The following is a 26,859-nucleotide window of genomic DNA, read 5'->3' on the forward strand; positions in this document are numbered from 1 at the left end:
GATGTTCCTGGAGAGTCTAGGCGATGACGATTCAGGCTTTGCCGCAATTCGTAAACTCGATTTCCAACTCTTCGGCCGCTACCAACCAATTGCTGGGGCTAAGAACACTTACATCGAACTCATGAATCGATGTACAGGTTTAAGGGAAGTTGCATTAAAATTCGAAGTTGGGTACATGACTATTGACTCATGTAACTGGGCCGAGGATGTTATTATCCCTCCTACAACGCTAGGGACTTTTGATCTATGGACATTCGATCAAACGCGCATCAGAGAGCTAGAAGATGTCATTGCGATTTACCAGTTGGCAGATCTCTTAGAGGCCGAAAGTTTGCAGACGTTGACGATCGAGGCTTGGCCTAGGATCAGGGTAAGTGATCGACACGGTATGCAGAACGTTTTGGTGGACTGTGCGCCGTTGATCGAGCGGTTGGTGGTGTGGCTTCGGGAGGGGTTTGCTGCCAGAGGGAGGGAAGTTGATGTAAAATATGTGGAAGCGAGTAGTCCGGGACTGAGGTGGAGCCGGAGGATCTGAGGTAGTAGTTGCGGCTTCCATCTGAAGCCAATCTGAGTAATGAAACAGTTGACTGAGTCGATTGTCCAAGCTGCATGAGAATTTGTTGCCTCTAATGTCTACATGACCAAAATATGTGTTTCCATCGTCTACCGAAGTATGTAGCAATTTGTTGTATCGTGAAAGTACCTGGGCAGCATGGAATGGAAGATGACGTGCGCGGAAGGTGAAGTTGGGCTTGGTCTTGCGACAGGCCTATGACTAAGCGAGGGCTGTCGTGTTTGCCATCTAATCCCAGCCAGCCCTAACCAGCCTCATTCATCCTTCAACGACCGAGCGCATCCGCAACACCATCGTCGCTCAACCATTTTTGACCATCACTGCCATTGCTGCATCTGCGCGCACTTCGGGGCTCCAATTCTGACATTGTCGGCGCGCTTTCACGCCACGCGCATCGACTTGGCCGCGACGCGTCGACGTAAACAAGAGCGCGACTCCTCCACCACCCCGCCCACAAACCGACCTACCCAACCACCACCATGTTTCTGCCAGAGGACCTCCTATTCAAGCAGGGCGCGCTTGCGCACGTCTGGCTTGCCTCGAATCAACAGAAGAAGCTCACCAAGGCCCAGGTGCTGCAGCACAAGATCCCAGAGAGTTGCGAGGTCATTATCCGACCCGAGGTGGCCGCTGGCGGTCCGCTTGCATTGCGGTTGAACGCGCAGTTGCTCCTCGGTGAGGTTCGCATCTACAACAAGAAGGTCAACTACCTCCAGGATGACTGTCAAGAAGCGCTGTGGAAGATCAGGATGGTAGGTTCCAAGTTTGACTGCGTGACATGACCACTTCTAACCCCTGTGCAGGCCTTCCGTCCCGGAAACATCGATGCGCCCGCCCAGACTCACGTCGCCAACCCCACAAACCTCATGCTACAGGATCAGATCACCGATCTCGATTTGTTGGCTCCCATGCCCGACCCTTCTTTCCTTCTCTCCCAGCCTCTTAGCGGCAGCCTCAACCTCGGCAACACCACAGTCCCCGATTGGGACAACAGCCAGTTCCTTTCCGGTAGCATTGAGCAGGCGCGCGGAGAGCCCATGGAATTGCCGGATGACGACCTGAACCTGGACATTGGAGAGGATGATGACTTGGAGCCGACAGCCGCCTACGACGAGGGTACCAGCATTGAAGTTGGCCGTAACGCACCTTTGGAACGCCGTCGGTCCGAAGAGTTTACCGGGCTAGGCAAAGACATGATAGTGGATGACGATGATCTCGGCATCGACCTTGGCGAAGATCCTCCCACTGAACTCGCACGCGGCCATGAACTCAATTTGGACGATGACCTGGATATTACTATGGGCGGTATGGACATGGACACCGAACTTCCTGCAGGCTCTGTCGCCGGCGACTTCCCTGTGCGACAACGTGAAGAGTCACCGCTCTCCGAGTTGGGAGAGGAGGAGGCCACACGTCTTGAACAGGAGGTTGCCGAACAGAACGTCACCGTGTTTGAGCCCGAGCCAGAGCAGGAAGAGGAAGAATCAATCCATCAAGCCCGCGCCAAGCGCAGGAGGGTCATTGCAGCTGATGCCGAAACTATGATCTCAAGTCACCAGTTGAGGGAGCAACAGAACAACCGCGAGAAGATCCTGAAGCCTGCATCTTTCCTGCCTCGCGACCCTCTTCTGATGGCTTTGATGAACATGCAAAAGTCCGGAGGGTTCATCTCAAGCATACTGGGCGACGGACGAAGCCAAGGATGGGCCCCAGAGCTTCGAGGTATCCTTTCCCTAGAAGTTGTCTCACGCCCAGCCCAGAAGCGCAAGCGTGGTGGTGCAATTGCCGACAATGACGCTACCGAAGACGAGGCCGCAGCCGAAGGAGAGAAGACGCCACAACTGCAGCTGGAGTTTGAGCAGGATGAGCCGACTTTAGGAGGCGGTGACCTTGGCCTTGGTGGTGACAACGATCCCACGCTTGCGGGATCCGACGATATCGTTCAACTTCCCGATGACCCTGGTTTCCAACAGGTTGGTGATGACGAAGAGGACATCTTCTCGCCCGTTCCAGATAACTTCGACGACACAACCGCGCCGCTCGTCCATCCCGACGAAGCCGGGCCCGTATCGCTAGGCACAAAGCACGCTGTCCATTTCTTGCGAGAACAATTTGGACCCGAAGCTGAAGAGAGCGAGTCGGTACGACAGAAGACCAGCATCGTTTTCCAGGATGCCTTCCCAGAGGCCCGCACATCACGAACAGACGCGACGAAGATGTTCTTTGAAATGCTGGTACTGGCGACCAAGGATGCCATCAAAGTTGAGCAGCCAGCTAACGAGCTTGGCGGCCCTCTACGCATTCGCGCTAAGCGTGGCCTTTGGGGACAATGGGCAGAGACTGGTGCTAGTGGCGAGCTGGCATCCCAGGCTCAAGCAGCACCAACAGGAGATCCCGACGCGCCCGCTGAGGCCATGTTCCAGGGACCACCTGAGGTGTCTGTATCTGCCTAAAAGTCTAACATTCTGTGTTTCTCCGACCTTCTTTGGGGCTTGGTATCATCTGTCGGTGTTGGCTGGATACCCTTTTCATGTATGACTCTTTTCACGTTGGAGACGGACTTTGACTGGTGTTTTGGTGTTCTTGTGAGGTATGGTGTTTGTGGGAAGTTGGTCCCTTGTATGATTGTATTAGGATAGTTACATCAGCTTTGGAAGACGGAATGAATTCAGTACTACCTTCACGGATCTGGAGTATCCTTCTCCAAGTGATTCTTGAAACGTCATGACTTCACGGTTGATCATTTGACTGAAGTTAATGACTTGGAGGAAATGTGCATTGTGTTGGCGTGTATTGCTCGGAAAAAGTTGGGCTGTCCAACTTGAGGCAGGTGCGCTGCGGCAGATTATCCCGAGGTCGGCAACTGCGTCTTCGCGGCCTTGCCCTTTGCACCTACTCGCCTCTCTGAACTCCGGCGACGACATCGCCCTCCAAAATTCCCGTCGTGCTAGCCATCGCACACTGCGATGCCTACGAATGCAGCGGCGACAGGCCGCACGCGCAAAAGGGCTGCCGAGGCGTGTACGTTCTGCCGGCGGAGGAAGGTTCGTTACTGGACGCCTGCTTGTCATCGTCGAGGAGTTGCATACTGAGGCTGGCAGATCAAATGCAGTGCTGAAAAGCCAATCTGCGCAAGTTGCAAAACGCATGATACAATTTGTCATTACGAGCCTATATCCATAGATGACGTACAACATGCTACCAGTCGTCCGCGCAAGACACCGCGAGCAGCAAGAACATCCGAGAGAGCGTCAGACAGAACATCAGAGTCGACACCATCAATCGCTGCTTCTGCACCTGTTGCACAGACCCCTGCAACTACACCTCAAAGCGTGTCGCGCATTGTTGTCGCTCCCAATGGCTCCTCTAGCTATCATGGGCGCACGAGCACTTTATTTGACGAAGGCACCAATGATCGATATGCTGCTGAAGCACGACCCCAAATGTCAGATGAATGGATTGAAAAAGGTCTCGTTGCTGAAGCTGCTCGTCAGAGACAACTTGAGACCGTCAACTTTCGACTTAAGAAGCTCGACTTCGACGGCGTCGAACCTGAGCTTGGTATGCATCTATTGTCATTACATTGGAACCGGCAACACCATTCGTTCCTTACTACCTATCGCCCGGCCTTCATGCGTGACATGGCATGTGGCGGTCCGTACTTCTCCAAACTTCTCTTGAATGCCATCTACTTCGGCGCAAGTAAGTTCAGCCCACGGCACGAAGTTCGCCGTGTAGCAGACGATGTCCGCACTGCTGGATGGCAATTTCGTGAAAGAGTGAGAGAACTCCTGGGAGGCGCTTTGGACAAGAGCGAAATCACAACAATTCAAGCGTTGCTAGTTATGACCAACTCGTTGTTTGCTCTTGGCGATGAGCGCAGTGCTGCCTGGCTGTACGCTGGGTTAGCGTTTCGCATGATCGTTGACCTTGGTCTTCACGTTGATAAGCCTGAATTTGCAGGATATCGCAAGCTTTCTGATGAGGACCATGAAATTCGGCGTCGTGTTTTCTGGGCAGCATTTGGTAGGCATGGTCTTCAAATTGCTCATCATTCCACTAATAAGAACCGCAGTCGTCGACAAGATCCAAAGCCTCTATCAAGGTCGCCCAGTAAGCATGACAGACACACTCGTACCCACCAAATTACTCGACACCTACGAAGAACTTGAGCATTGGACACCCTTTTCTTATTCCACGCAACCAGACGCCGTCTATCTAGGATCGCCGGCTTATAGTATCTCCACGTTTCGACACCTTTGCCAGCTCTCGGTTATTCTGAGCGACATACTCAGCACCATCTATACCGAAAGAAGCTTCGACGTAAGCCCTACAGAGCTGTCGACCAAGTTGGAGAGCATCCATCAAAAGCTGATAACATGGCGTGGGCTTCTGCCCGAACACCTCACGGTAGATGTAGCGGAAGTAGCGGCGACACCTCCTCCGCATGTCCTAAGCTTACAGTAAGTGATCACAATGTTGCACACGCCGCGGATGTACTAAATCAACACTAGCGCCTTGTACCATGTGCTCACGATTCTCTTGCACCGACCCTTCGTCGCAGATGGGCATCTCTACAATACATCACGCGCCATCTCCGTGAACTCGTTTATGGCGTGCGCCACTGCGGCGGATGCTATTGTACAGCTCCTGAGAGCATACGACAAAACGTTCAGTGTGCGGAGAGCTCCTTACCTGATTTCCTATGCGACTTATGTTGCTGCCACTGTGCATGCCCGTATTGCAGCCAAGCGTGGTGCCGGCTCACAAGCTCACAAGAGCCTAGAGACTTGCTTAGCCGTTTTCCGCGACAACCAAGAGACTAATTGGGCTGTACGACGCGCCAATGCCATTATCCAGAGCCTGATGAAGAGATTGGGTGTTGTTGCACCCGAGCTGAATGACATACACATAGGCAGTGGTGAAGACAACCACAACAGCGCACCAGACGTTTCTTTGGGCAGTGCAATGAATCGCGAACCAAGCTTGCAAAGCTTCGATATCGATGGCATTATCCAGAGTTTTGTCCGAGATCAGGACTCTACGCATCTAGCGCAGCCTGGTTCAATGGATCCTACTGCCGACCTGGCTGTACCTGGAGTGCCGCCGTCGGCGTACAGTACCACGGAGACGGCAAACCTGCCCTTTGGAAATTCTGGAGATTGGACTTATCAGGGCCAACAGCAAACCTTCAGTGAGCAACCGTTTTCAGTAGATGACCTACTTTATGGATTCAACGGGTCAGAGCTTGATCAATTCACAATGCTGGACTGGGACATGTAAGAGCTTAAAGTCTTGCATCAGCCTGAGGGACCACCATTACCGGATTTGCCATCTCCCAATGTACACGGCCAAGGTTTCCTCTCGCGAAAAGACCTTTCAGGCTTGAGCGCGAAAGACAGAGAAGAGACGGGTATAGTGGCACTAGACTTTTCTGTTAGCGCGTCAAACCCTGTGGTATATAAAGATCCCGCGGGAAGAAAGCCGAGGTTTTACCGCGGCTAGGCTTTCCGTACCAACTTGAGATTCCACGGCATCTTACGCGCTAACGGGAAGAGTCTCATGCTTCTACCCGTTGGTATCTCCCCGAACACTTTTGGAACGAAGACATATATAGAGAGTTGCACCGTCGAGCATGATGACACATGTCAGCCTGGAAACGAAGCACCGACTTCATCGCATTCATCACCTTCAATCGCAGCATCATCCTCTATAGATGATTCGCACACTTCTTAAACCATCCAGTTTTCAAAAGGCACACACCTCGACTGTCTCACACATCTCACCGATCCGCATACCTGAACTCCCAATGGCACACGAAAGCGCCCCGAAAAGGGTGCGACACAGCCTACCAGCCGTTTTGATGCGTGCTGGTACTTCGAAAGGTCTCTTCATCCATCGTCACGACTTGCCATCTTCCCAATCAGCGTGGGCAGGCCCATTACTTGCCGCCATGGGTTCTCAAGGTTCGGATGCTCGACAGATTGATGGAGTAGGAGGAGCGACTTCAACGACTTCCAAGGTTGCAGTGGTTTCGCCATCATCCCGAATGGGCGTCGATATCGATTATACTTTTGTACAAGTAGCAGTGGGTCAGGAGGCGGTCGACTTCAGCGGAAACTGTGGAAACATGTGCGCTGGTGTTGGACCATTTGCGCTACAAGAGGGACTAGTGCGTGCAAGTCCCGGAGAGAAGACGGTAAGTCCTCTTGTTGTAATTGAGACGGATGGGATACTCATTCTTCTTCAGCTCGATGTACGGATCTTCAATACGAACACTTCGCGGCTCATCGTCGATACCGTTCAAGTAGACGAGGACGGATCGTTCGATGAAGACGGAGACTACGCGATACCAGGCGTCAAGGGAACCGGAAGCGAAGTAAAAGTGGCCTTTGTGGATCCTGCCGGGAGCATGACTGGAACTCTCTTTCCTACGGGGAGACGATGTGATACTATTCATGTGAAAGGACAAGACGGCAATCGCTTCTCGGTCAAGGCGACGTTGATAGACGCAGCGAATCCTTTTGTCCTAGTCGACGAACGAACATTACCGCCAAACCTAAGGAGAGGTAGCAAAGACACGGCCGTCTATCTCCAGCACATGGAGTCAATACGATGTACTGGCGCCGTTATGATGGGTCTCGCTTCTGATGTAGACGCTGCTGTAAAAGTCCGCGGGACACCGAAGCTGGCTATCGTTTCTTCTCCTCAACCAGATGATGGTTCTCAGGAAGGCACGCCGGACGTTCATGTCCAAGCGTTCAGTATGGGCAAACCCCACCCGAGCCTGCAACTCACAGGTGCGGCATGCTTGGCGTCGGCAGTGTGCATAGAAGGTACTGTAGCCCACGGACTTGCATCCGGCAGCAAGGTGCAGTCCTCCTGGCAGTCGTCTTCACCTGAGCGGACACCGAGTCCCTGCTCAGACTCTGATGGTAGCTCTTCGGATCTTCTACCGAGCCAGAGGAGAGTCTGTCTTTCGCATTCGAGCGGGTCGATCAAGGTTGATGTTCTGGCAACCAGCTCGGAATCGTTTGCTTTTGTGGATAGGTGCGTTGTCTCGCGGACTGCTCGGCGGTTATTCGAGGGGAAGGTGTATTATTACTCGAGTAGCGTTTAATCAAAGTAAATCCAAGTTGTACAAGATGAAGATGAGGAAATTGCGCAGGCTTCAGCCACAGGTGTAGAGTTTGAGAGAGGCTGGTGTATGACATCACACGCAGAGCCACGGAAAAGCGCGCCATCACTTGAGCGTGTAGCGGACATGTACCTGCCAAGGCGTCACTCGACGCTGCGAGAAGCCGACACATGGTAGGCAACACAACGCTAAGCTACAAATAGAGGCTACATTGAGTGTTTCAAAACGGAACACGTCGTCAGATGGGTTTAGTGCTGTGAAGTCAAACAGTGGTTCGTGTGAAAGTGGTGACCAGACGCTCGATGGAGACCCCTGCTCGAGAGTACCGGTGCTTTGACGTTTTGGTCCATCATCGACATTCAGCAACACCATCCCCAACGACAACCCGCAGTCGACTCGCCATTTCCTTGTCTCGTCCCGCTCGCCAATCAAAGACGCATTATTACTACTAGCACCAATGCGATAATCCACGGCGACGCGCATCTTTTTCCACGCTAGCTCTGGACGGATAGGCCACGTTGGACCGCGGCGCAACAGTCGACTCCTGGCCATGCCAACATGTCAAAAGCATCCACGTCCTCATTGCCCCTCTACAATGCCGCGGGCCTGCCCTCCAAGTCTTCGCGGCCCTCTTCGCCCATGCTGCAGCCGCCAGACGCCATCAAGCGCAGCACCACGCCCTCAGTACGCCATGCGCTCCCGAGTTCTGGACACGCCGCTGACACGTGTGAATAGTCAATAACATCCGCCCATTCCCTCCTCTCGGCACAGGACACGGCCCACAAGCTCTCGACGTCGATTACACATGGCCTCTCTGCCTCGGACGCCTCGGCGCGCATCCACACCCACGGCCTCAACGAACTTCCCCACGAAGAGCCCGAACCGCTGTGGCTCCGCTTCCTCAAGCAATTCAAGGAGACGCTGATTTTGCTGCTGCTCGGGTCCGCTGCTGTATCCCTCATACTGGGCAACTTGGATGATGCTGTGAGCATTGCCGTGGCTGTGACCATCGTGGTGACAGTGGGCTTCGTGCAGGAATACCGCTCTGAGAAGTCAATTGAGGCGCTGAACCAGCTGGTTCCGCATTCGGCACACATCATTCGCGCTGGGGTCGAGCAACCGCGGAACGGTCGCATACCGAATGGCACGCCAACTGACGACGTCGAGTTGGAGAATCTGAAGGACACCACTTCGGCCCTGTCAGCTGCGGAGCGGAAGTCTACTACCATATCTGCGACGTTGTTGGTTCCTGGCGACCTCGTCCTGTTCCACACGGGAGACCGCATACCCGCCGACATTCGCATCACGCACGCCGCAGACCTCAGCATCGACGAGTCGAACCTCACCGGAGAGAACGAGCCTGTCTCCAAGTCGCCAGACACCATCACACCCCCGCCGGGCTTGCAACGGCCATCTTCACCTTTCTACGCGTCCGAAGCCGCAGGAACGGTCGGCGCTGATATACGACTGAATGACCAGAAGAACATTGCTTTCATGGGTACATTGGTTAGATCGGGTTACGGACAAGGAATCGTCGTCGGTACAGGAGGCAACACGGAGTTTGGTGCCATTTCTGCATCTCTACAGCAGATCGAAAGCCCGCGGACGCCTCTACAACTTTCCATGGACCGTCTGGGCAAAGACCTGAGTTACATGTCTTTTGGAGTCATTGCCTTAATCGGTCTGGTAGGGCTGTGGCGCGGCTGGAAGTTCATTGAGGTCTTCCAGATCGCTGTCTCACTCGCTGTTGCCGCTATCCCCGAAGGACTGCCGATTATCGTTACTGTCACGCTTGCGCTGGGTGTGCTGAGGATGTCCAAACGCGACGCTATTGTTCGGAGATTACCTAGTGTTGAGACGCTGGCTTCTGTCAATGTCGTCTGTACTGACAAGACGGGTAAGTCCTTCCTTTTCCGCGGATACGACATCACTGACTTGGACCAGGCACGTTGACCACAAATCATATGACCGTTACGAAGATATGGCATTTTGACGAAGCAGCACCGATTGACGTAAAGACGAAGCACGACTCCACGGACCTCGATTCGCCGACCCGCAATATACTACGAATTGGCAATATTGTCAACAATGCCCGCTTGTTGAGCGACCAGGCAGCCTCGGCGTCCACGGCAGCGGTTCTTTCTTCGACTCTAGGAGGCGACGACAATACAGCTGCCAAGAGCCGATGGGTCGGTCAGCCCACCGATGTCGCGCTCTTAGACCTGATGGACGCTTTTGGGGAAGATGATATCCGGGAAAGACTCGGCGAACGCAAGTTCGAGACACCCTTCAGCTCGGAGAGGAAGTGGATGGGGGTCGTTGTTGGCGGTAATTCCGGCAACCTCACCCCTGGATCTGAACACGCATACATCAAAGGCGCACTGGAACGGGTTCTGGACCGCTGTGATACGTATGTAACGGCACAAGGGAAAGAGGTGACACTCGATCAAGCACGCAAGCAAGAAGCGATGAAGGCTGCCGATGCAATGGCGCAAGAAGGCTTACGTGTGCTCGGCTTCGCAAGCGGTGCATCCAAAGGGAAAAAGAGGAACGCCAGTGGTACAGCCTCACCTGCACCATCCACCAGCTCGGCACTTGGTGATGATGAACAGTACCGTGGTCTTGCGTTCGCTGGCTTGGTTGGCATGAACGATCCGCCCCGCAAGGGTGTAGAGAGAGCCATTCGGAGACTCATGGCCGGCAAAGTCAAGGTTATCATGATCACAGGAGATGCAGAGACCACCGCAGTCGCCATCGGCAAGAGTCTGGGTATGCCAATTATGCCAAACTCAGCACTTGGACGCTCAGTCATTCGTGGTGACGAACTGGATCATATGAGCGAGGAAGAGCTTGCACAGGCTATTGCGACAACCTCGATTTTTGCGCGAACTAGTCCTGAGCACAAGATGAAGATTGTCCGAGCACTACAATCACGAGGCGATGTTGTGGCAATGACTGGTGATGGTGTCAACGACGCGCCTGCACTCAAGAAAGCAGATATCGGTATCTCCATGGGTCGACTGGGCACGGATGTCGCCAAAGAGGCCGCAGACATGATTCTGACAGATGACAACTTTGCGACCATCCTCAATGCGATCGAAGAGGGCAAGGGCATCTTTTACAACATCCAAAACTTCCTCACCTTCCAACTCAGCACCAGCGCGGCAGCACTGAGCTTGGTACTCCTTAGCACATTCCTCGGCTTCCAGAATCCGCTCAATGCCATGCAGATTCTGTGGATCAGTGAGTTTCTCTACTCCCGTTCTCATTGATATTTACTAACAGTCACCTCCAGACATCCTTATGGACGGTCCGCCAGCACAGTCCCTCGGTGTAGAACCCGTCGACCCAGCCGTCATGGCGCTACCTCCCCGCCCACGCCACGCCCGCGTCCTAACCCGTCCACTCATCCAACGCGTCCTCCAATCCGCCACCATCATCATGCTCGGCACCCTCACGACCTACTACCTCGAAATGTCCACCGACAACCTCGTCACCGCCCGCGACACAACCATGACCTTTACCTGCTTCGTCCTCTTCGACATGTTCAACGCACTAACGTGCCGCTCCTCCAGCAAATCCGTTCTTGCAGGCGAGATTGGTGTCTTCGATAACAAGATGTTTAATTACGCTGTCGCGGGCAGTTTGCTCGGACAGCTGGCTGTTATTTACTTCCCGCCGCTGCAAAGCGTTTTCCAGACTGAGGCCCTGGGTTTGGGCGATCTCGCGCATCTAGTTGCGGTCGCGAGTTGTGTGTTTTGGGCGGATGAGGGGAGGAAGTGGTATGTGAGGTGGAAGGGGCGGAGAGGGTATGGCGGGGGGTATAGTACTGTTGTTTGAGTATAGAGCGTTGGGTAGAATGGTGGTGTAGAAGCGTTATGACGCGCAATGGAAGTTGCTGTTACTCAATGATGTGTTTGGTGCGTAACTACGTGTCCTTTGGAATGAAGATGTGTGAACTCGAAGCTGGGTGTTCCAAATCTCGCTGAGATGGAAGCGCACCGACCCATCTGTGCAACGAGGCTTCGTCTTATGTGCGGGCGATGCTCTCACGGGGGCTCATACCAAAGGCTCGACCGTGCACGTGCTACTCCAGGCCACTTAAGAGCCGCACCTCTCTCCCCTTCCTCCATTCTTCATTGAATCTATTTCCTTATCTTTTTCTACCAAAAAAACATGTCCACAGATGAATGTTTTCCCTGGAAACCAAGAACTCACGAGATCATAGCGCATGTCCACTCCTGCAAAGTCCACAAAACGAGGTACGGGATTGCCATGTATCGCCGATGTGGAAGCCAAAAAGACGTGACAAAGTTGACATGACCTGTCTTGCGCTCTTGGACTCGTGCACAGTCGACATAAATTCTATCGAGTGGTCGATATATTCGTTTTCTGTATACCACCATAACTGGTGAGACACCAAAACCAGCGATATGAGCACTGATGGTGTTGGCTTTCTGGCCACCAAAATACCTCGATGGCTACCTTATGATTGCGCTGGAGACTGTGGACGATATCAAAACAGTTCCAGGAACAGGTCGATGAGAGACACTTATCGACTGAGCTAAACAAAATGGACATGAAGCTCTCGATGTGCGGTGCGCGACTGGACCGAAAATAACACAAACCATAGTCATGTGTTGAGGTGGACCTTGGGCAGTACAAAGCTTTGCTCGCTTGCCGACTATTACCTATTCCTCACATCCTTCTTCTATTGCGCGCTATCGAAGACCGAGAGCAAATCTTCTTATGAGCTTGCTCTGCGTGAAACAAAATTACTGTCGATAGAAACATGTCGGTTCGAACGCTTCTCCAGAGCTGGTAACTTTGTGCTCAGTAGCCGTGAGGGCTCTGAATTTGTCGAAAAGTCGGCGCATGTTTCCTGAAGAGCGGGAACATTAAAAGCATGTTGAAACATATCCATTAGTGAGTTATGTCTCTTGATCCGAGCTTCTGGCAGTATGAATAAAGACGCTTCGGTCGTTTCTGATCTCCTCATCCACACTTGCGCAACTGTGCAATATTTAAAAAATAACAATTAAAAGATGGACAATAACTATTTCATGATCTTTCACTCCCTTCTCCAAAAGTTACTGTCGAGAAACCGATGTTAGTGTAGTGCAGTCCAGAGGTCTCTCTACCTTTAGCTACACATCCACGCTACCCGATCAAAATATATCCATGTGTATCCCAGAGTACACAGAAATGTTATGACAGCATTGCGCACCATGTCATAAGCTGAGACCAGAAAGGCTATAAGGAGGAAATTGCTACTATACTTTCCACCTTCCTTACTTCCTTACTATCAGCTTCGCCAATATCCAAAACTGATCCATTGGTCGTTATGGCTGTCTGCTTGTGAATCTAAATTGCTACCCAAAGAAGTCATGTTTGCGAAGACAGTATAAAAAACGGAAAGGACTCAAGACATGAGAAGTCGGCGTTGGTCAAATGTTTCGCATTATCAACAAATCCCAGAGGATCATTTCGTACTCTCTAGTCATAGGAATCTGGGTCAGAATCCGCCCATAGCTCTTTTGCACGCAGATTTTGCTCTACAGATTACATACAAAAAGTGCTAAATTCTCTTAAGTAAAAAATACAAGCTTAATAGCACTCTATTTAAAGGAAAAACTAAACACCCTAGAGCCTATATTAAGATAAAAACTTATAAAGTTAGTAGCCTAACAGCGACGTAGGCTCCTAGGTGTTTAGTTTTTCTCTTGTATAGGGTAATAGCATAAAGGAAGACTCTCTATGCACTTCTCAAAACCGCTACTTCTCCAAAACTTTGCGTTTTTCACAACACAATTCCAAAAACTCCCCCAGCTTATTACATGGCCTTGCCACGCTGCAAGACCCTTGGACTGCCGCATGTCTTCGAAGTCTCAAAGGTAGCTGAATTACGCGTGCGACTAGCCTCTCGAAACTTCTATATAAGCCCTCGTTCTTCTCTGCTTACTGTTCTCCAATACCAAACATCTTTCTATATACCAACAAAAGCCAGCGGCACAAAGCCCATGTGGAGAAGAGAGAGAGAGAGAGAGAGAGACGTCCCTACCAAAAACAAAATACCCGTGGGATAATTCGATATCGCTTGTTGTCTTCGTGCGTCTCAAAATCGGCCTACGTAGTCGCCACGCTGTTCTGCCGTCCAAATTCCATACAAGGCTCAACCATGTGCTCTCACCATATACATATCCTACATATCTACCCCCAAAGGCTGATCTGGTAATGAACATGTATCCGACTAGTGTCACCGGGTGTTTATATAAAGATCCGCTGCGTCCTTACACCTCTTCAACCCAACTTACATTTACAAATCAATACCAAAACTTACGGCTGTACAACTGATGTGGAGAAGGGAGAGAGACGTGCGTGCGAAAAACATAGCAGCACGACTTATGTCGTTCGTTCTCTCCGTGCGTCTCAAAACCAGCCTACGTATTCCTCATGTTGTCCTGTCGTCCAAAATACAACAAAAGACCATGCCATGTGCTCTCCACACCCAGCACGCCCGTAGTGTATTTGTAAAAGCGCAGGCAGCAAGGAACATGTCTGCGACTAGCGTGCCTAGATTTCTATATAAACCCTTCGTTGCGATCTCAACCATTCCCCATAACAATACTCACTTTAAGAACCAAAACCGAAACTGCTCTGAACGATGTGGTGGAGGGAGGAGAGGAGGAATCCAGGCTGACCAAGAGAGTTCTTTTACAACTACATGTGTTGTTTCCAGCTCTCGGTTCCAACGACTTCGTCGTCTTTGCCTTCCTGTTGCTTCGAACAAAACTTGTAGTACCAGAAGCGATGTGAACTCGCGTTGTGTACGAAGATGCACGTTGAGTGGTCACTGTCGTGCGAGAGATGTCAAAACAGAGGATGCATGGGAAACGATGATCATCATCATCATCATCATGACATGGGAATGTGCACAAAACTTTGTCGCCGGTTGGCTTAACCAATAGTGATGTACCGAGCGCTTCTCTCGGACGTGCTTGATGTGTTTGTATACCGCCGCCTTGTTACCAACAGGGTTAGTATCGCGACTGGAAGAAACTCGGTCTCACAGCGTATGCTAGCGCTCTGAAGTGCCTTCGAACGCCCTAGCTGTTCGCCTTCTCCTGTGTAACAGAGCATAGCGTATCGCGAGCCATGTCGCTGGTAGCCATGTGGCATCCTTAGTTCCCTCTTTTGACCCCGAGCAACCCCTCATATCAACTCAACATCCCCCGTGCCACACCCCACACACCAAGCCCTTACAGCACTCCACCGCACGACCCAAACATCCCCCCTCTTCATCTCAAACCTGCGGTCTGTTCCTTCCACGAATATCTCTCCCACATCGCGCAACGCCCTGACGAAGACCGCTTTGTCCTCATCCGGCTTGTCAATCATGCTTATGCCACCTGTGGTATCATCGAGCCGTTGTAGCGACGCCGGAAATTGCGAGAGAAACGAGGAGGTGTAGTGCGAGGAGAGGAGCGCTTGATGCGACGTCAGATATTGGTGTTCGGATGGGGATAGGAGCGGAGAAGGCGTTTCGAGGGAGGCTGTATGTAACGATTGAATGTGCAGAGGGTGTGCGTCGATCTACAGTCGCAGTGTCAGTATGCCGCTGTACAGATTGGCAGTAGGGCAGGGCAGCACCATACCTTTTTTATCCTCGCCCTCAGAAAACTGCGAACCAAGAACTTGAACCGCTCAAGCTCCGTCTGTATAATGATGAGCTTGAAATTCGTCTTCGGGTTCATGTCGCCCGTCTGGTCTTCGACAAGTTCAATCTGGCTGCGTCATTAGCTACCTTGCGTTGCGCAAGCTGCAGTCTTCCGCGCGCTCACCTGTCTCCTAATCCGCTCCAACACCCTCTCCATGAGTTCCTCAGGCCATGGTAATATCTCCGGCGCGACTCTTTCCGCAACCCAACACCGTGTCAATTCCTGCAGATCGCGCGTCTCTCTTGGCGTGGAGTCGACCGAGACCTCTGCGAGAAGGTCGTCGATATCCATTGTACCGTTACACACAGCTCTTTGCTTCTGTCGGAAATCAACAGTCGTATCGGTCAGGTACGTAAGTCGCGTGTCTGCCGTGTCTCACGCGCGCGTGTATCGTGGCGGCGCCGAGATCGAGGTAAGGCGGGGTGATGGGATCGAAGGTAAGCAATCGGCAGGCACCCGACGAGCAGCGGAATGCAAGACAGAGATCTGAAGTATGTCTCGGGCCGGATGCATGCGTGTGTTGGCTTGCAGCGAGCGTGCATGCAGATTGCACATGTTTGGTGGGGCAGGGATGCGCGATGCGGGGATCGCTTACCACTAGCGCCGACGCGTCCCAGTTTGGTTCCGACGCGACTTGACACCTCAGGAAAAGCAGGCTACACATGTATGACGCCTTGGTAGGGGCTAAGGGTGCAGCTATCAACGGCCGTCGCTACCGCTGTATTTCAATATGAACCATTGCTAGTGTCTGGCTCAACATATAAACCGTGCATGCATTAGTTTGATGATACATCGTGGTTTCTTCATCAGGATAATGGTACAGGTGGAGCAATCTGATGAGATTTCGTTGTTGTTTCTAGCTTGGTCGACTGCAGGACTTCCTCAAGCCATCCTTCGTCCATCCGCATTACAGATATGTACAGCCCATGACCTCATGTTCATCTCTGTAGATGTACACGAACCAGAGGATAGAAGTAGGTAAAGGCAAATAGATACATGAAAGAGTCGCGCGAAGGGTGATACAAGAGGAGCCAAGAAGTTCAGTCTGTGTGATGTAGAGAATGATACCAAATGAATTGTATTAAGGAAAGGGCAGTAGATGCCGTGTAGGTGATTAATGCTCTGGAGGCACGTAGACCTGTTTGTGTACTTGGTTTCGTGATGATTCTTAGATACTTGTTCTGAAGAACATATGCAGGCAATGTTTCAGCGCTGCAAGGCCAGGAGAGATCCGTCTGAGGATGGATAATAGTAACAAAGGAAATGAAGAAGCTCGCGAGGCAGCCTTCTTTGGACTGCTCAACGCTCGCCGTAGACAAGATGGGTATCCAGCGTTCCCTATCAAGAAATGTGAACTTTTGTCCGGGCCCACAGCTCCGCGACAAGGGGTATAGAAAAGAAACGGGGTGACACCCCAAAGATCAGATGCAGACTGTTGCCGCTGTGCAAAGATTCCGAGAGTGATGCAAGCCAAATGAAATCGCTCGAACGCCCCGGAATGGAAAAAGACCAAACGCCAATGCTGTGGGGATCCAATGCCATGCAGCAATCATCCATAACGCCGTGAATCAATCCGCCATGAGTTAGTTTAGTTTCGTTATAGTGTTGGTTGTTCGTTGTGCAGGCTTAATAAGAAGCCATGCGACGGGAAGCGGCGGTGACACGTCCGACTTCCAGGGAGTCATTGCCCAGGGCAAAGATATTGTTTCCAGATCTTGACCGGCCCATGGCTGTAGGGCTGTCTTCCATCTGGCAGTGCTGCCCGAAGGTGAAGGTGGTAGCACGGTTGAGTTTGGCACGCGACTTGAACTTGAGCTTGTTGAGGCCACGTTCACATGATTGTTCATGCTCTTTGGCATCCATGCGAAGGTAGTTTTGGGGGTAGCAGCGAGTGGCGTGTGAATGGTAGAAGGAGCTGTATCCGCCGTCGAGGATGTACACTTCAGGGAATGACAGATGAGGGTATTGATGCGCGTTCTCCTTGCGATCTTGCGAGCGAACAAACTTGGCCCTGGTGTTGTTAGTGAATGGAGCAAAGCCGAAAGATGGGATGAACTTACATTAGAGGAGCACGATGCGCAGAGTACTCGCAATGAAGGACCAGCAAAGTGTTCTCGCTAGACGGGGCCTGGAAGAGACGCTCGGCAAGCTTCTCCTTGTCACAGAAGTTCAATGCACCTTCAATGTGTCCACCATTGTATTCGTACTCGAAGCGGCAGTCAATGACGACCTTGTTGTCATACAAGTGATCATAAGCACCATCCAGCACTTCTACCAATGTCTCGTGGGTGATGCGAGGGAGACTCTCTGGCTCAGTAGTGGTGAAGTGGGGAAGCTTGAGAGTGTTGGCATCATCGACATCCATCACAGACTGGAGCCCACTGGGCTGGTAATCATCCTGTTCTTGCTTGGCATTCATTACTTCACCGGGGCTTTCGAACATGCTTAACGATCTGCGGAACTTGCTGGGACGACGAGAAGGGGGACCGGCGGGTTTTCTGACGGCGGCAAGAGGGGAACCATTGGCACGGGCGGCAGTAGAGTTGAGAGAGAAAGGCTTGGGTTTTGAAGCGAAGAGAGAGCCGTTGGAAGTAGGACGACGTTCTTGGGGAGGCGAAGCAGTGAAGCACTCGTCCAAGCTGAGTGAAGACGAGTTCCGGGTGAAGTCACCGCAGCCAAACTGGAAGGCGGGCAGCGGAGTGCTCGATGGCTTGTCTTGGTCCTTGAACGACACAGTGTTAGTGGAGTAGTTCTTGTGGCGCGCAAGAGAGGGCCTGAGAAGATTGGACTTTCGGCGGTCGGCGGCTGACACGGGTCGGGGAACCTCGAGCGAGGGCGTAGAGTATGTGGGTGGGGTGGGTAGCTCGTCACATGGGGTGAGCATATCGCTGTCGGAGCCGGGGGTCACCTCTGGGGAGGGAGAGGGTAGGGGCAGGCAGCGGTCGTTGATGAAGCTGAAGGGTGCCTTGTGGGGAAGAGGCGAGATGTCCATGGAGTCTGGTGCAAAGCCGGGCGAGGACGAGGGAATTGGCGGAGTCGTAACGCCTTCCCATCGAGTCAATGGGGTCGTGGTTTCTGTTTGTGCCTGTTAGCCCTTGTGCTTCCAGTTTGGAGTGCGCAGCCACTTACCCCGGGTGTCGATCTGGTGAAAGAGATTCGACGTGAAGAGCGACCGACGCGGCGTGGCGAGCTGGGGGCTGAAACAAGCGCGTTAGTGTGCTGCCAATATCAAAGGGACAAAGGAGGGATTGTACCTCTGGTCCATGTGCAGGTTGCTCGACATGTCGGCGGCCAGGCTGGTGGTGGGTGACGAGCCTCGCATGGGCTGCAGAGTGAAGTAGTCTCCCCCACTCTTCTTCATGCTGAGGTCGCGGAAGTTGAAGCTCTTGGGGCCCAGGCTGTGTGCTCCTCCAAACAGCGGCTTCGACTGCGGCAGGTCACGGCGGTATCCCCAGGGGCCGGGGATGGGCGGCGGGTGCATGGCGGCGAGCGGCGAAGACATCTCCATGGCGGATTGGTTTCGTGTTGGTCGTGGCTATCGTCGTACCGGGCAACGGGCGGAGCGAGCGTTTGCACGTCGGGACTGAAGTGAGGTCGGACGGGAGGATGCAATACTGGCGATAAGCATACAAGACAGGAAAGCTAATTCCAATCTCTGAAGATGCTGGTGGTGATGGTGTCGATGTCGGTAGAGATGCTACAGGCGGGCTCCGGACATGGGCGAGGCTGAGGCTGGGAGGGTCCGGTCGAGGGTCGGCAGGTGGATGGTGAACGAGGTAGCTCTTGCCGTAGTGATACTGGCGATAACCGTCGTCCAAGATCCGCTCAGCCAACTTAAGAGGGGATTGGGCCTTCTTGGGGACGAGAAGGGTAGAGAAGAGAGAAGCGGAGCCCGGTCACGCACTGGATTTGAGCATGCCGTGGTTGCTGGGGTAGCCCGCTGCTGGGCCAGGTTAGGGCCGACGACCAGGGCGTGGGCTTGAGAGCTAGGCGCTTGCACACACCGGAGGCCTCACTGCTCAGCACGGGACAAAGAATACTGGGGACTGGAGTTTGCTTGCCCGGCTATGCACCCACGCCCAAGCGGTGCTGTTGATCCGCAGCCTCTAATTCCGCCGCAGGTACACCGGCCCATGATTTGATCGCGATCCCACGCGTAGGCTGTCGCGTAGTCGCCGTGCAGCTGCAGCCAAGTCACGCTGCACGCCCGTAAACAACCGTTCGCAGCTGTTCCACCTCGCGCAGTACCCATTGAATAGCAGCACGGCACGGCATCACGGCCACACTGCTCCAACGCGCGCTGCTTCAGTCCGGCCTCGATCTCAGATAAAGCTCGACAAAGCAGCCAAAGCGCACTCCTGCCATGGTTGCCAGAGAAGCAAATGCCTAGCTCGGCACGGGTCAGACGCAAGCGGAATGGATGCTCCCTGTAAGCCCAGCACGATACGTGAAACCATACGTTCGCTCTCCGCCTAAACTCGCGCCGCCGAGAGAATTTCTCCCTTCGGAGTGGTTCTGCGTGGGCTGCGTGGAGCGTCTAGCCGTCCTGCGTAACGTACCAACCGTCTCCCAGGGAAACCAGCTGCACTCGCTACCGAACGGCGACCCCTCTCTGCCCACCGTCTACACTATCGTGACTATCCAGATTCTATGCACGCTAGCATCATCTACCCCATCTCCAGCCTCGTTCACGAAGCGCGAGCTGTTTTGATCAGGCAAGCTCGGTCTGCATCTGCGCATGCTTTCGTCATCGTACGGCCCAGCGACGAGCCTTGGCGTCGCTGCCAGGGAACCGCCTCGCTGTAACATGGCTTGCACGCGTCGCCATTGGCTGCCTCCTCTGTCGGCGACTCATTGGGCGGGCGGGAGATTTTCAGACTGTATTCGGTGCAGCGAGACCGACGTCGCAGGCGCCGCTGGCTTGACGACGTGAGCTCACCCCGGCCCGTTCGCCCTCTGATCCCCTTAGCCCTAAGCGGCTGCATAAAACAGGAATGGCTCCATCCAACGCGCTACCGCTCTAGTCCCGTGCTCGCGATCGAGCTCTCCCCTCTGGGATCGCGATGGCGACATGTTGCAAACGTCATAGGCAATAAGGCTGAGATGAACTGCCAACTTTGCTATTCTCGGCCGCCTGTTTGCGCCTACTGCTGCAAACCAGTTCAGACAACTGTCGACCTGTCGACCACCGACCCTCGCTAAGAGCCGCAACAACATGACAACAACAACAGACGTCAGCGCAGACCCGACATGGCTGTCGGAGAGGCCGGGGGCCGCTGTCATAGTTGCTGTGGTGCCATTTTGAGGCGAGCTGAGTCGCTGTTCGAGAACGGCGGCTCTGCCCACCATACCTCTGCACAAAACCTTCATAACGGCACACGATCGGCTGGACCCCACCACCAACGGGCTGACCCCTCCTTTTGTGGACCGCCAGACACACGACAAGCCTTCGCACGGCCAGCCTGTGGCGCTTGTTGCAAGCGCCTCGAAAAACCATCGTCTCGTCGCCAGGTGCGACGCGTCGAGCTTCGTATACACAAACAACCGACTTCGCGCCATCACCTGACCTAAATAGGTGAAGGCGAGTCTCACCACAGGGTCTGCGTCATATACCCCAGACCTCGGGACCCGCTTCACGACGCCGCCAGAGCAGGCCTCGCGTTTCGAGACCCTGAAAATCTGCACTCTCGTCACTGGTGGCAGCTTAGCCGTAACTCTTTGTCATGGTGTCTCGTCGTCCATATCGTGTCAGCACCTGGCCGGACGCATCCGACATGATGTGCAGGAAGAGCTTCATCATGGTGGACACTCTGTGTGAAGAAAAACTCTGCCCATGATTCTCAAGACACATCGCGGGACATGTTTCGGGCCCGAGGGTCACTCACCATGAAAACCCAGACAGCTCCTGGAGCTCCTTGAAGCGTTCACCAGTATCAGCCATCTCGGAAATTCAATCCCTTGCGTCGCGTGCATCCCGTTCTCGGCCAGCACGTTGCACATCAGACCCTCTTTCGTGTGACAAAGGATTCACTTATAGTTACTATAGTAATGTACCTCGAGGGTTCGGCGTCCAACAAGAAGCACGGGTTTCACATCGATGCATGCGGCGCCTTCGCTTGCGGCCTGGCGTTTTCGGAAGGTGCGATTCCTGAGACAACGCGGGACGCTGTGACATGCGCTTTCCCTTTCAGCCTGTGACTGCGGGGACATCCGGTGAGCATCCGCATCGTCAGATTCAGATTACCACCACAAAGAAGGGTATATTTAAATCTGCAACGCGGTTTCGTCTTCCCGCGGGGTACATCCTCATGATTTTCCAAACACACCCTCGCGCATATCGTCCGTTGCCAATCTTTGCGATTCATCCCTCCGCATGACGGTGTGGTTTTGCCCGGCGCCTTTCGCATTTGCAACACTGTTGCCATGGCGATGCATGGGGTCAGACGCGCCTCATGTGTACCCAGCCGGTCCCTCTTTGCACAACTCTATTCGTATCATCCGAATACCCTCAAGAGTCAGTAAATTATGAGCATCCGAGCAAACTTTTCAAAATGTGCAAAAGGGGGTGGAGTTTATGGCAGAGGCACCGACCATGCAATCTGCGATATCGATAGGAAAACCTCACCGCCTGCTCCTTTTCTTAGTGAACACGGTAGACAGTAACCTCACAGAGCAAGATTGGGATATTTAATGACTGGTAAGCCCGCTTCATTCTTACAACAGGCAACTTGCGTTGCACGTGCTTCGTTTTTGCGGACTTAGATCATGTGATCTGTGTTGAGAGATTGCATCGTGACATCGTCGACAGACTGAAGAGGCTCGGGAGCGGAAATAACCTTGGACCGATCTTTGAGAACACGTTCCGCGCACCCTGGGATGTCGAAACTTTGCTTAGGTGGTGTTCTAGTGGAGAGATTGCATCCGATGTCATCTTGAGGAAGTACGGGTGTGCTCATCAGGGTCTTTGAGATCACGTCAATTCCATCCTAGGATGCCGAAAGCTTGCTAAATTGAGAGATTGCAGCGTCTGTCATTTCGAGGAACTACAGAAGTGGTCATCAGGGTCTTTGAGATCACGCCTCTCCCGCCCTGCGATGCTCAAAGTTTATTTAGATGGTGTTCTAGTCGAGAGATTGCATCGTGAGTCAAATTGAAGAAGCTCGGGAGCGGCTGTCAGGGTCCAGGAGATCACGTCACTCCCATTCTGGAATGCCGAAAGTTTGCTTAGGTGGTCTAGTTGAGAGATTGCATCGTATGGCAAATTGAAGAAGCTCGGAAGCGCATGTAAGGGTCCATGAGATCACGTCACTCCCACCCTTGGAAGCCGAAAGTTTACTTGAATGATGTTCTAGATACCGCGAGAGAAGGGATCAGAGCCTTGATGCGACCCGTGGAGTCAAGTTGACATGTCACCCCCACGAACGAAGCAACCAGACACCCAGCAAGACAGCGGTACAAATTAAACCATATTGCGCACGATGATTACAATCTCCCGAGCATATATTTGGGGTAGAAGAACCTCTCGAATTAAACATCTACGGTTACATCGCACTTCGATACACGTCTAATCCTCCCCGTTATCATGGTTGCTTAAAATATGCCTCATACCCAGGCCATCCCTTACCCTGTCTTCCTGCTCGACCACACTCAACGGCAATCCCTTACCAATACCGCACAACACAAAAGCCGCCCACTTCCACCTGAACGGGTTGATCGCGATCGTGAACACGAACCAGTAGATGAGCTCCGAGTACGTGAAGAAGTCGAAAGCGCCACCCGGAGCCTTGGTCTTGATGAACCGCGTCATGTCGATCCAGCGCTTCATCCACCAAGTACGCGGTCGAGCGAGAGGGTCGACGAGGTACATGAGTAGGAAGCGCGTGTAGATGCCGATGTGGTAGTTGCCGACCGTGCCGATGGCGTTGACGTAGGTACAGTTGTTTGCGCAAATTGAAGGGTGTTCCGGTGGGAAGACTTGAAGGTACCAGTTCGGCGGTTCGTATGGCTCTTGAAAGACCTCATCTGGTAGGAAGCCTAGGCTTGGACGCTTGTAACCAGTCGCCATGATGACGATGTCGGCTTCGATCAGTTTCTCGGAACCGGGTCCGTTCTTGGGGACGCCTCGGGCGCGCTTGTTGAATTTGATGCCGGTGCCAGACTCATCGTAGCCCAAGATATCGCCGCGTAGCCATGATGCTTCACCTGAGCGAATGAGGTCGAGGACTGAATCGTTTACCATTGGTGTTCCGGTAAAAAGACCCTTTCCGCTGTTGGATGCTGGTGAAATGTCGTAGAGATCGCGGTAGAAGAAGAGACGTAGGATATACTCCGGAATCCAACTGAAGATGGTCTCCATGCCGAAGATGTTGAAAGCGAGAAGACTGTCGATGAAAGGATTTCTCGGGATAATCCACTTCTCGGATCGAGCCAGTACGTTGGCGTGCTCTGCTTCTGCGCTGGCGACGAATTCTAGGGCCTCGACGGCTGAGGCACCGCCGCCTATGATGGCGACCTTCTTTCCTTTGGCCACTTTACCGTCGAGTTGCGAACTGTGCCAGATTTCGCCTTTGAAGTGTTCTTGGCCGGGAAGCGTTGGCATCTTGGGATCACCACAGGTGCCAATCGCAGCAATGACGCCATCGAATCGTCCGTGAGAGGGGTCGTTGATGATCCATCGTCCGTGAGGATCTTTGTACACCTTTTCAACCCGCATATTGAACTCCGTCTTACTCTCAAGACCATATCGCTCCCAAAGGGACCTGATTTGTGATACAATCTGCTGGCGATCCGGATATCCTTTGCTCCAATGCACCGAAGGGTGGAATCGGTACATGAGCGAGTGGATTTGCAGACCAGACGTGTTGTTCACCCGGCTCCAAATTCCACCGAGATTCTTTTTGGATCCAGCTTCGAAGATGCGACAATCGAAGCCATGGCCGACGATGTGCGATGCAGCGGATACGCCTGTTAGGCCCGCGCCAATGACTGCGATCTTAGGTCGTACGAGGTTTGCATGCGGTGGCGGCGGTGCTGGCGAGAGCACAAAGTCGAGCACATATTGTATAACCTCGTAGATGAACAGGATGGGGTGAGTGAGGAAGTATTTGATGTAGCTCATAAAGTAGCCCATCGTGACGGATGACTTTCTCTCGTGGGGGAAGAAGGGAGATGGAGAGACGGAGGCGAGAAGAAGGCTGCGGCATCTTGATATGCATGGTCTTGATCCATTTTACGTGACGTTCAGCTTTTCACATGGAGCCCTGCGGAAACGTGCAGCTTCCGATGTTGTGTTTCGCATATTACGACTTGTGATGTCACGGTGGGCCCGTTGCATTGTTCTGCAGGTGACATGTGAAAGCCTTTCGGGCTGCAACGTTGCTTTTGACAGCACCGAGCCATCGTTGGGCTGGCTTCATTCCGCCTGCTGAGAAGATGGGTAGTTGAAAGTATCTTTAAATTGTTGAAAGTCAATCTTCCCACGTTTACTGCTTCCTAGCAGCCAAAGTCGACCCAAGCTGATGGAACGAATGAGAGGCCTCGTCCGGATCGTCGACAGGGATGGGGCGGATAGCGAGGTTTGGAGCTAGGACCTGACGCTAATGCGAAAGCGGGCAGCTCCTTCTATTTGCGCTCCACCCTCTAGCTCAATCCTTCCTCAACCACCAACGGTGGCTTTTGTAGCCATGTCGTTCTTCCGGGGTCAACCCGATGTAGAGACGCGCTTATGCACGGCAGTTAACGTTGCGATACAAGCCGGAGATCCGCATCAATTGCAGTCCATCGTACTGCTGGAGCCAGGCGAAGGCAATGTTTTCCCGCCAGACCATCAAGAGCTCATCCAGTCCTTGCAGCAGAACTATCCTGCAAACAACGAACAGTCCGAGAAACGTCTCGAGGATCTCGTCAGGCGAGTTGTCACTGAGACTGCAGAGTCTGAGGATGAGGAGGGCAGACCTATTCAGTCTTGGGGTTCGCTGGTCACCTTCCTCGTCGGATGGATGACCTTTCTCCGAGACATGGACGCAGAGAACCTTGTGTTGATTTTCGAGCTGATGACAGACCTCCAGTCGTATGTTGACGGAAGTGGCCATCAAAGTACTTCATGCTAACGCGACTCCAGACGTGCAAATAGCGCATTGCAGCATCCTACCAAAGGCATCCTGATGCTTCCCACCATCATGTACTATGCAAAGGTATTCGCAAGAGTAGCGATTGGATTAGAGAAGAGACCGGACTTGACGATGCATCTCATTACCACCGACGCGGACGAGGATGGCCAAAGCGAGTCATTGCCAGAGCGGGCAGCGAATATCGTGCGACAGGCCTTCATCATATGTCTCAACGACCGCAACACTGTGCCCGGGGGTATCAAGGACGGTAAGCCTGACGGGAAGAAGGTTGGAATCTACAAGATGGCAAACATATGTTTGAAGACCCTCTTCCAGGCCGATAAGCTGGGGAGCTGCGAGACCATCTTTAACAACATATCGAACTCCTCACCACCATTACACATCTACCCGGCTGCGGAGCGCATTACCTTCCTTTACTACCTCGGGCGGTACCACTTCAGCAACACCAACTTCTACGGAGCTCAGCTCGTTCTGGAGCTAGCATACAGAGGTTGCCACGGGCAGTGTCCAAAGCAACGCCGCTTAATCGCAGTCTGCCTTGTCGCTGCCAACATACTCCTCGGTCGTTTCCCAAACGAACTCATCTACAACGACCCTGCATGCGTGGGCTTCCGGGAAGTCTTCGAACCGCTGTGTCGTGCGATTCGTAGGGGAGACCTCGAAACGTTCCGTCGGATAACGAACCTGGATCTTTCCCACCCAAGTGCCGAATTCATGATCAAATACCGTATTTTCTACCCAATCGGGAACTATTGCGAGCCCCTCGTATGGTGGTCACTCCTCCGCAAGGTATTCATCCTTACTGGAAGCATAGGGGAAGCATCGAAATCGGCTGCTTTGCTCGACCTCAACGCAGCTGTCCTTGTATTCCGCTTCCTAGAAGCGCGCTCGCTCATCAGAAACGCCGCAATGGCCGCGCAAGACCGTGGCCCCGGCCGTCGCAACTTTGGTCACATCTACCAAGACCATGCATCAACAAGCAAATCGACATACATCGACCCGGACTTTATCGGCATGGAAGGAGTACAGCCGTATACCCACGAGTATGACTTGCTGGAGTTGGAATGCATATGCGGTAGTCTCATCACCCAAGGTTATCTGAACGCGTACATTGCGCAGGCGAAGCAGAAGTTGGCCATCCAAGGTGTCAAGACGGGAAACTTGAGCGCTGGCTTCATCAACCCGTGGGAAGTCAACAAGGAGAGGAACAAAGACGAGGTGCTTGGATGGAAGAAAGAAGCTGGAGGCGACGGAGGACAGGTTGTCAGGCTGTCGTCCGCGGCACCGGCTGGGATGTAG

General features: G+C 53.0%; 8 protein-coding genes across 8 annotated transcripts; 5 read left to right on the top strand and 3 right to left on the bottom strand.

The window, feature by feature from the left end:
- Positions 1–1,053: 1,053 nt before the first annotated feature.
- J4E88_009089 (uncharacterized protein) lies at positions 1,054–3,027 on the top strand (the record flags this gene model as incomplete). Its single annotated transcript, XM_049402694.1, has 2 exons — positions 1,054–1,326; positions 1,378–3,027. The coding sequence occupies 2 exons, from the start codon at positions 1,054–1,056 to the stop codon at positions 3,025–3,027; spliced, it is 1,923 nt and encodes a 640-aa protein (XP_049251549.1).
- Positions 3,028–4,017: 990 nt separating this feature from the next.
- Positions 4,018–5,857, top strand: J4E88_009090 (uncharacterized protein; the record flags this gene model as incomplete). The annotated part of the gene is made up of 3 exons (XM_049402695.1): positions 4,018–4,600; positions 4,650–5,037; positions 5,089–5,857. The coding sequence occupies 3 exons, from the start codon at positions 4,018–4,020 to the stop codon at positions 5,855–5,857; spliced, it is 1,740 nt and encodes a 579-aa protein (XP_049251550.1).
- Positions 5,858–6,623: 766 nt separating this feature from the next.
- Positions 6,624–7,694, top strand: J4E88_009091 (uncharacterized protein; the record flags this gene model as incomplete). Its single annotated transcript, XM_049402696.1, has 1 exon — positions 6,624–7,694. One exon carries the CDS (start codon positions 6,624–6,626, stop codon positions 7,692–7,694), a length of 1,071 nt encoding a protein of 356 aa, XP_049251551.1.
- Positions 7,695–7,954: 260 nt separating this feature from the next.
- Positions 7,955–11,552, top strand: J4E88_009092 (uncharacterized protein; the record flags this gene model as incomplete). Its single annotated transcript, XM_049402697.1, has 5 exons — positions 7,955–7,963; positions 8,211–8,396; positions 8,448–9,609; positions 9,657–10,955; positions 11,008–11,552. The coding sequence occupies 5 exons, from the start codon at positions 7,955–7,957 to the stop codon at positions 11,550–11,552; spliced, it is 3,201 nt and encodes a 1,066-aa protein (XP_049251552.1).
- A 3,372-nt stretch (positions 11,553–14,924) lies between these two features.
- J4E88_009093 (uncharacterized protein) lies at positions 14,925–15,721 on the bottom strand (the record flags this gene model as incomplete). The annotated part of the gene is made up of 3 exons (XM_049402698.1): positions 14,925–15,305; positions 15,368–15,496; positions 15,554–15,721. 3 exons carry the CDS (start codon positions 15,719–15,721, stop codon positions 14,925–14,927), a joined length of 678 nt encoding a protein of 225 aa, XP_049251553.1.
- Positions 15,722–17,056: 1,335 nt separating this feature from the next.
- J4E88_009094 (uncharacterized protein) lies at positions 17,057–18,938 on the bottom strand (the record flags this gene model as incomplete). The annotated part of the gene is made up of 4 exons (XM_049402699.1): positions 17,057–17,441; positions 17,491–18,505; positions 18,560–18,627; positions 18,685–18,938. The coding sequence occupies 4 exons, from the start codon at positions 18,936–18,938 to the stop codon at positions 17,057–17,059; spliced, it is 1,722 nt and encodes a 573-aa protein (XP_049251554.1).
- A 4,056-nt stretch (positions 18,939–22,994) lies between these two features.
- Positions 22,995–24,560, bottom strand: J4E88_009095 (uncharacterized protein; the record flags this gene model as incomplete). Its single annotated transcript, XM_049402700.1, has 1 exon — positions 22,995–24,560. One exon carries the CDS (start codon positions 24,558–24,560, stop codon positions 22,995–22,997), a length of 1,566 nt encoding a protein of 521 aa, XP_049251555.1.
- A 553-nt stretch (positions 24,561–25,113) lies between these two features.
- J4E88_009096 (uncharacterized protein) lies at positions 25,114–26,859 on the top strand (the record flags this gene model as incomplete). Its single annotated transcript, XM_049402701.1, has 2 exons — positions 25,114–25,499; positions 25,551–26,859. The coding sequence occupies 2 exons, from the start codon at positions 25,114–25,116 to the stop codon at positions 26,857–26,859; spliced, it is 1,695 nt and encodes a 564-aa protein (XP_049251556.1).

This window comes from Alternaria novae-zelandiae (assembly GCF_023758075.1).
Source record: "Alternaria novae-zelandiae strain BMP 2774 chromosome Unknown scaffold_22, whole genome shotgun sequence".
NCBI lineage: Eukaryota > Fungi > Ascomycota > Dothideomycetes > Pleosporales > Pleosporaceae > Alternaria > Alternaria novae-zelandiae.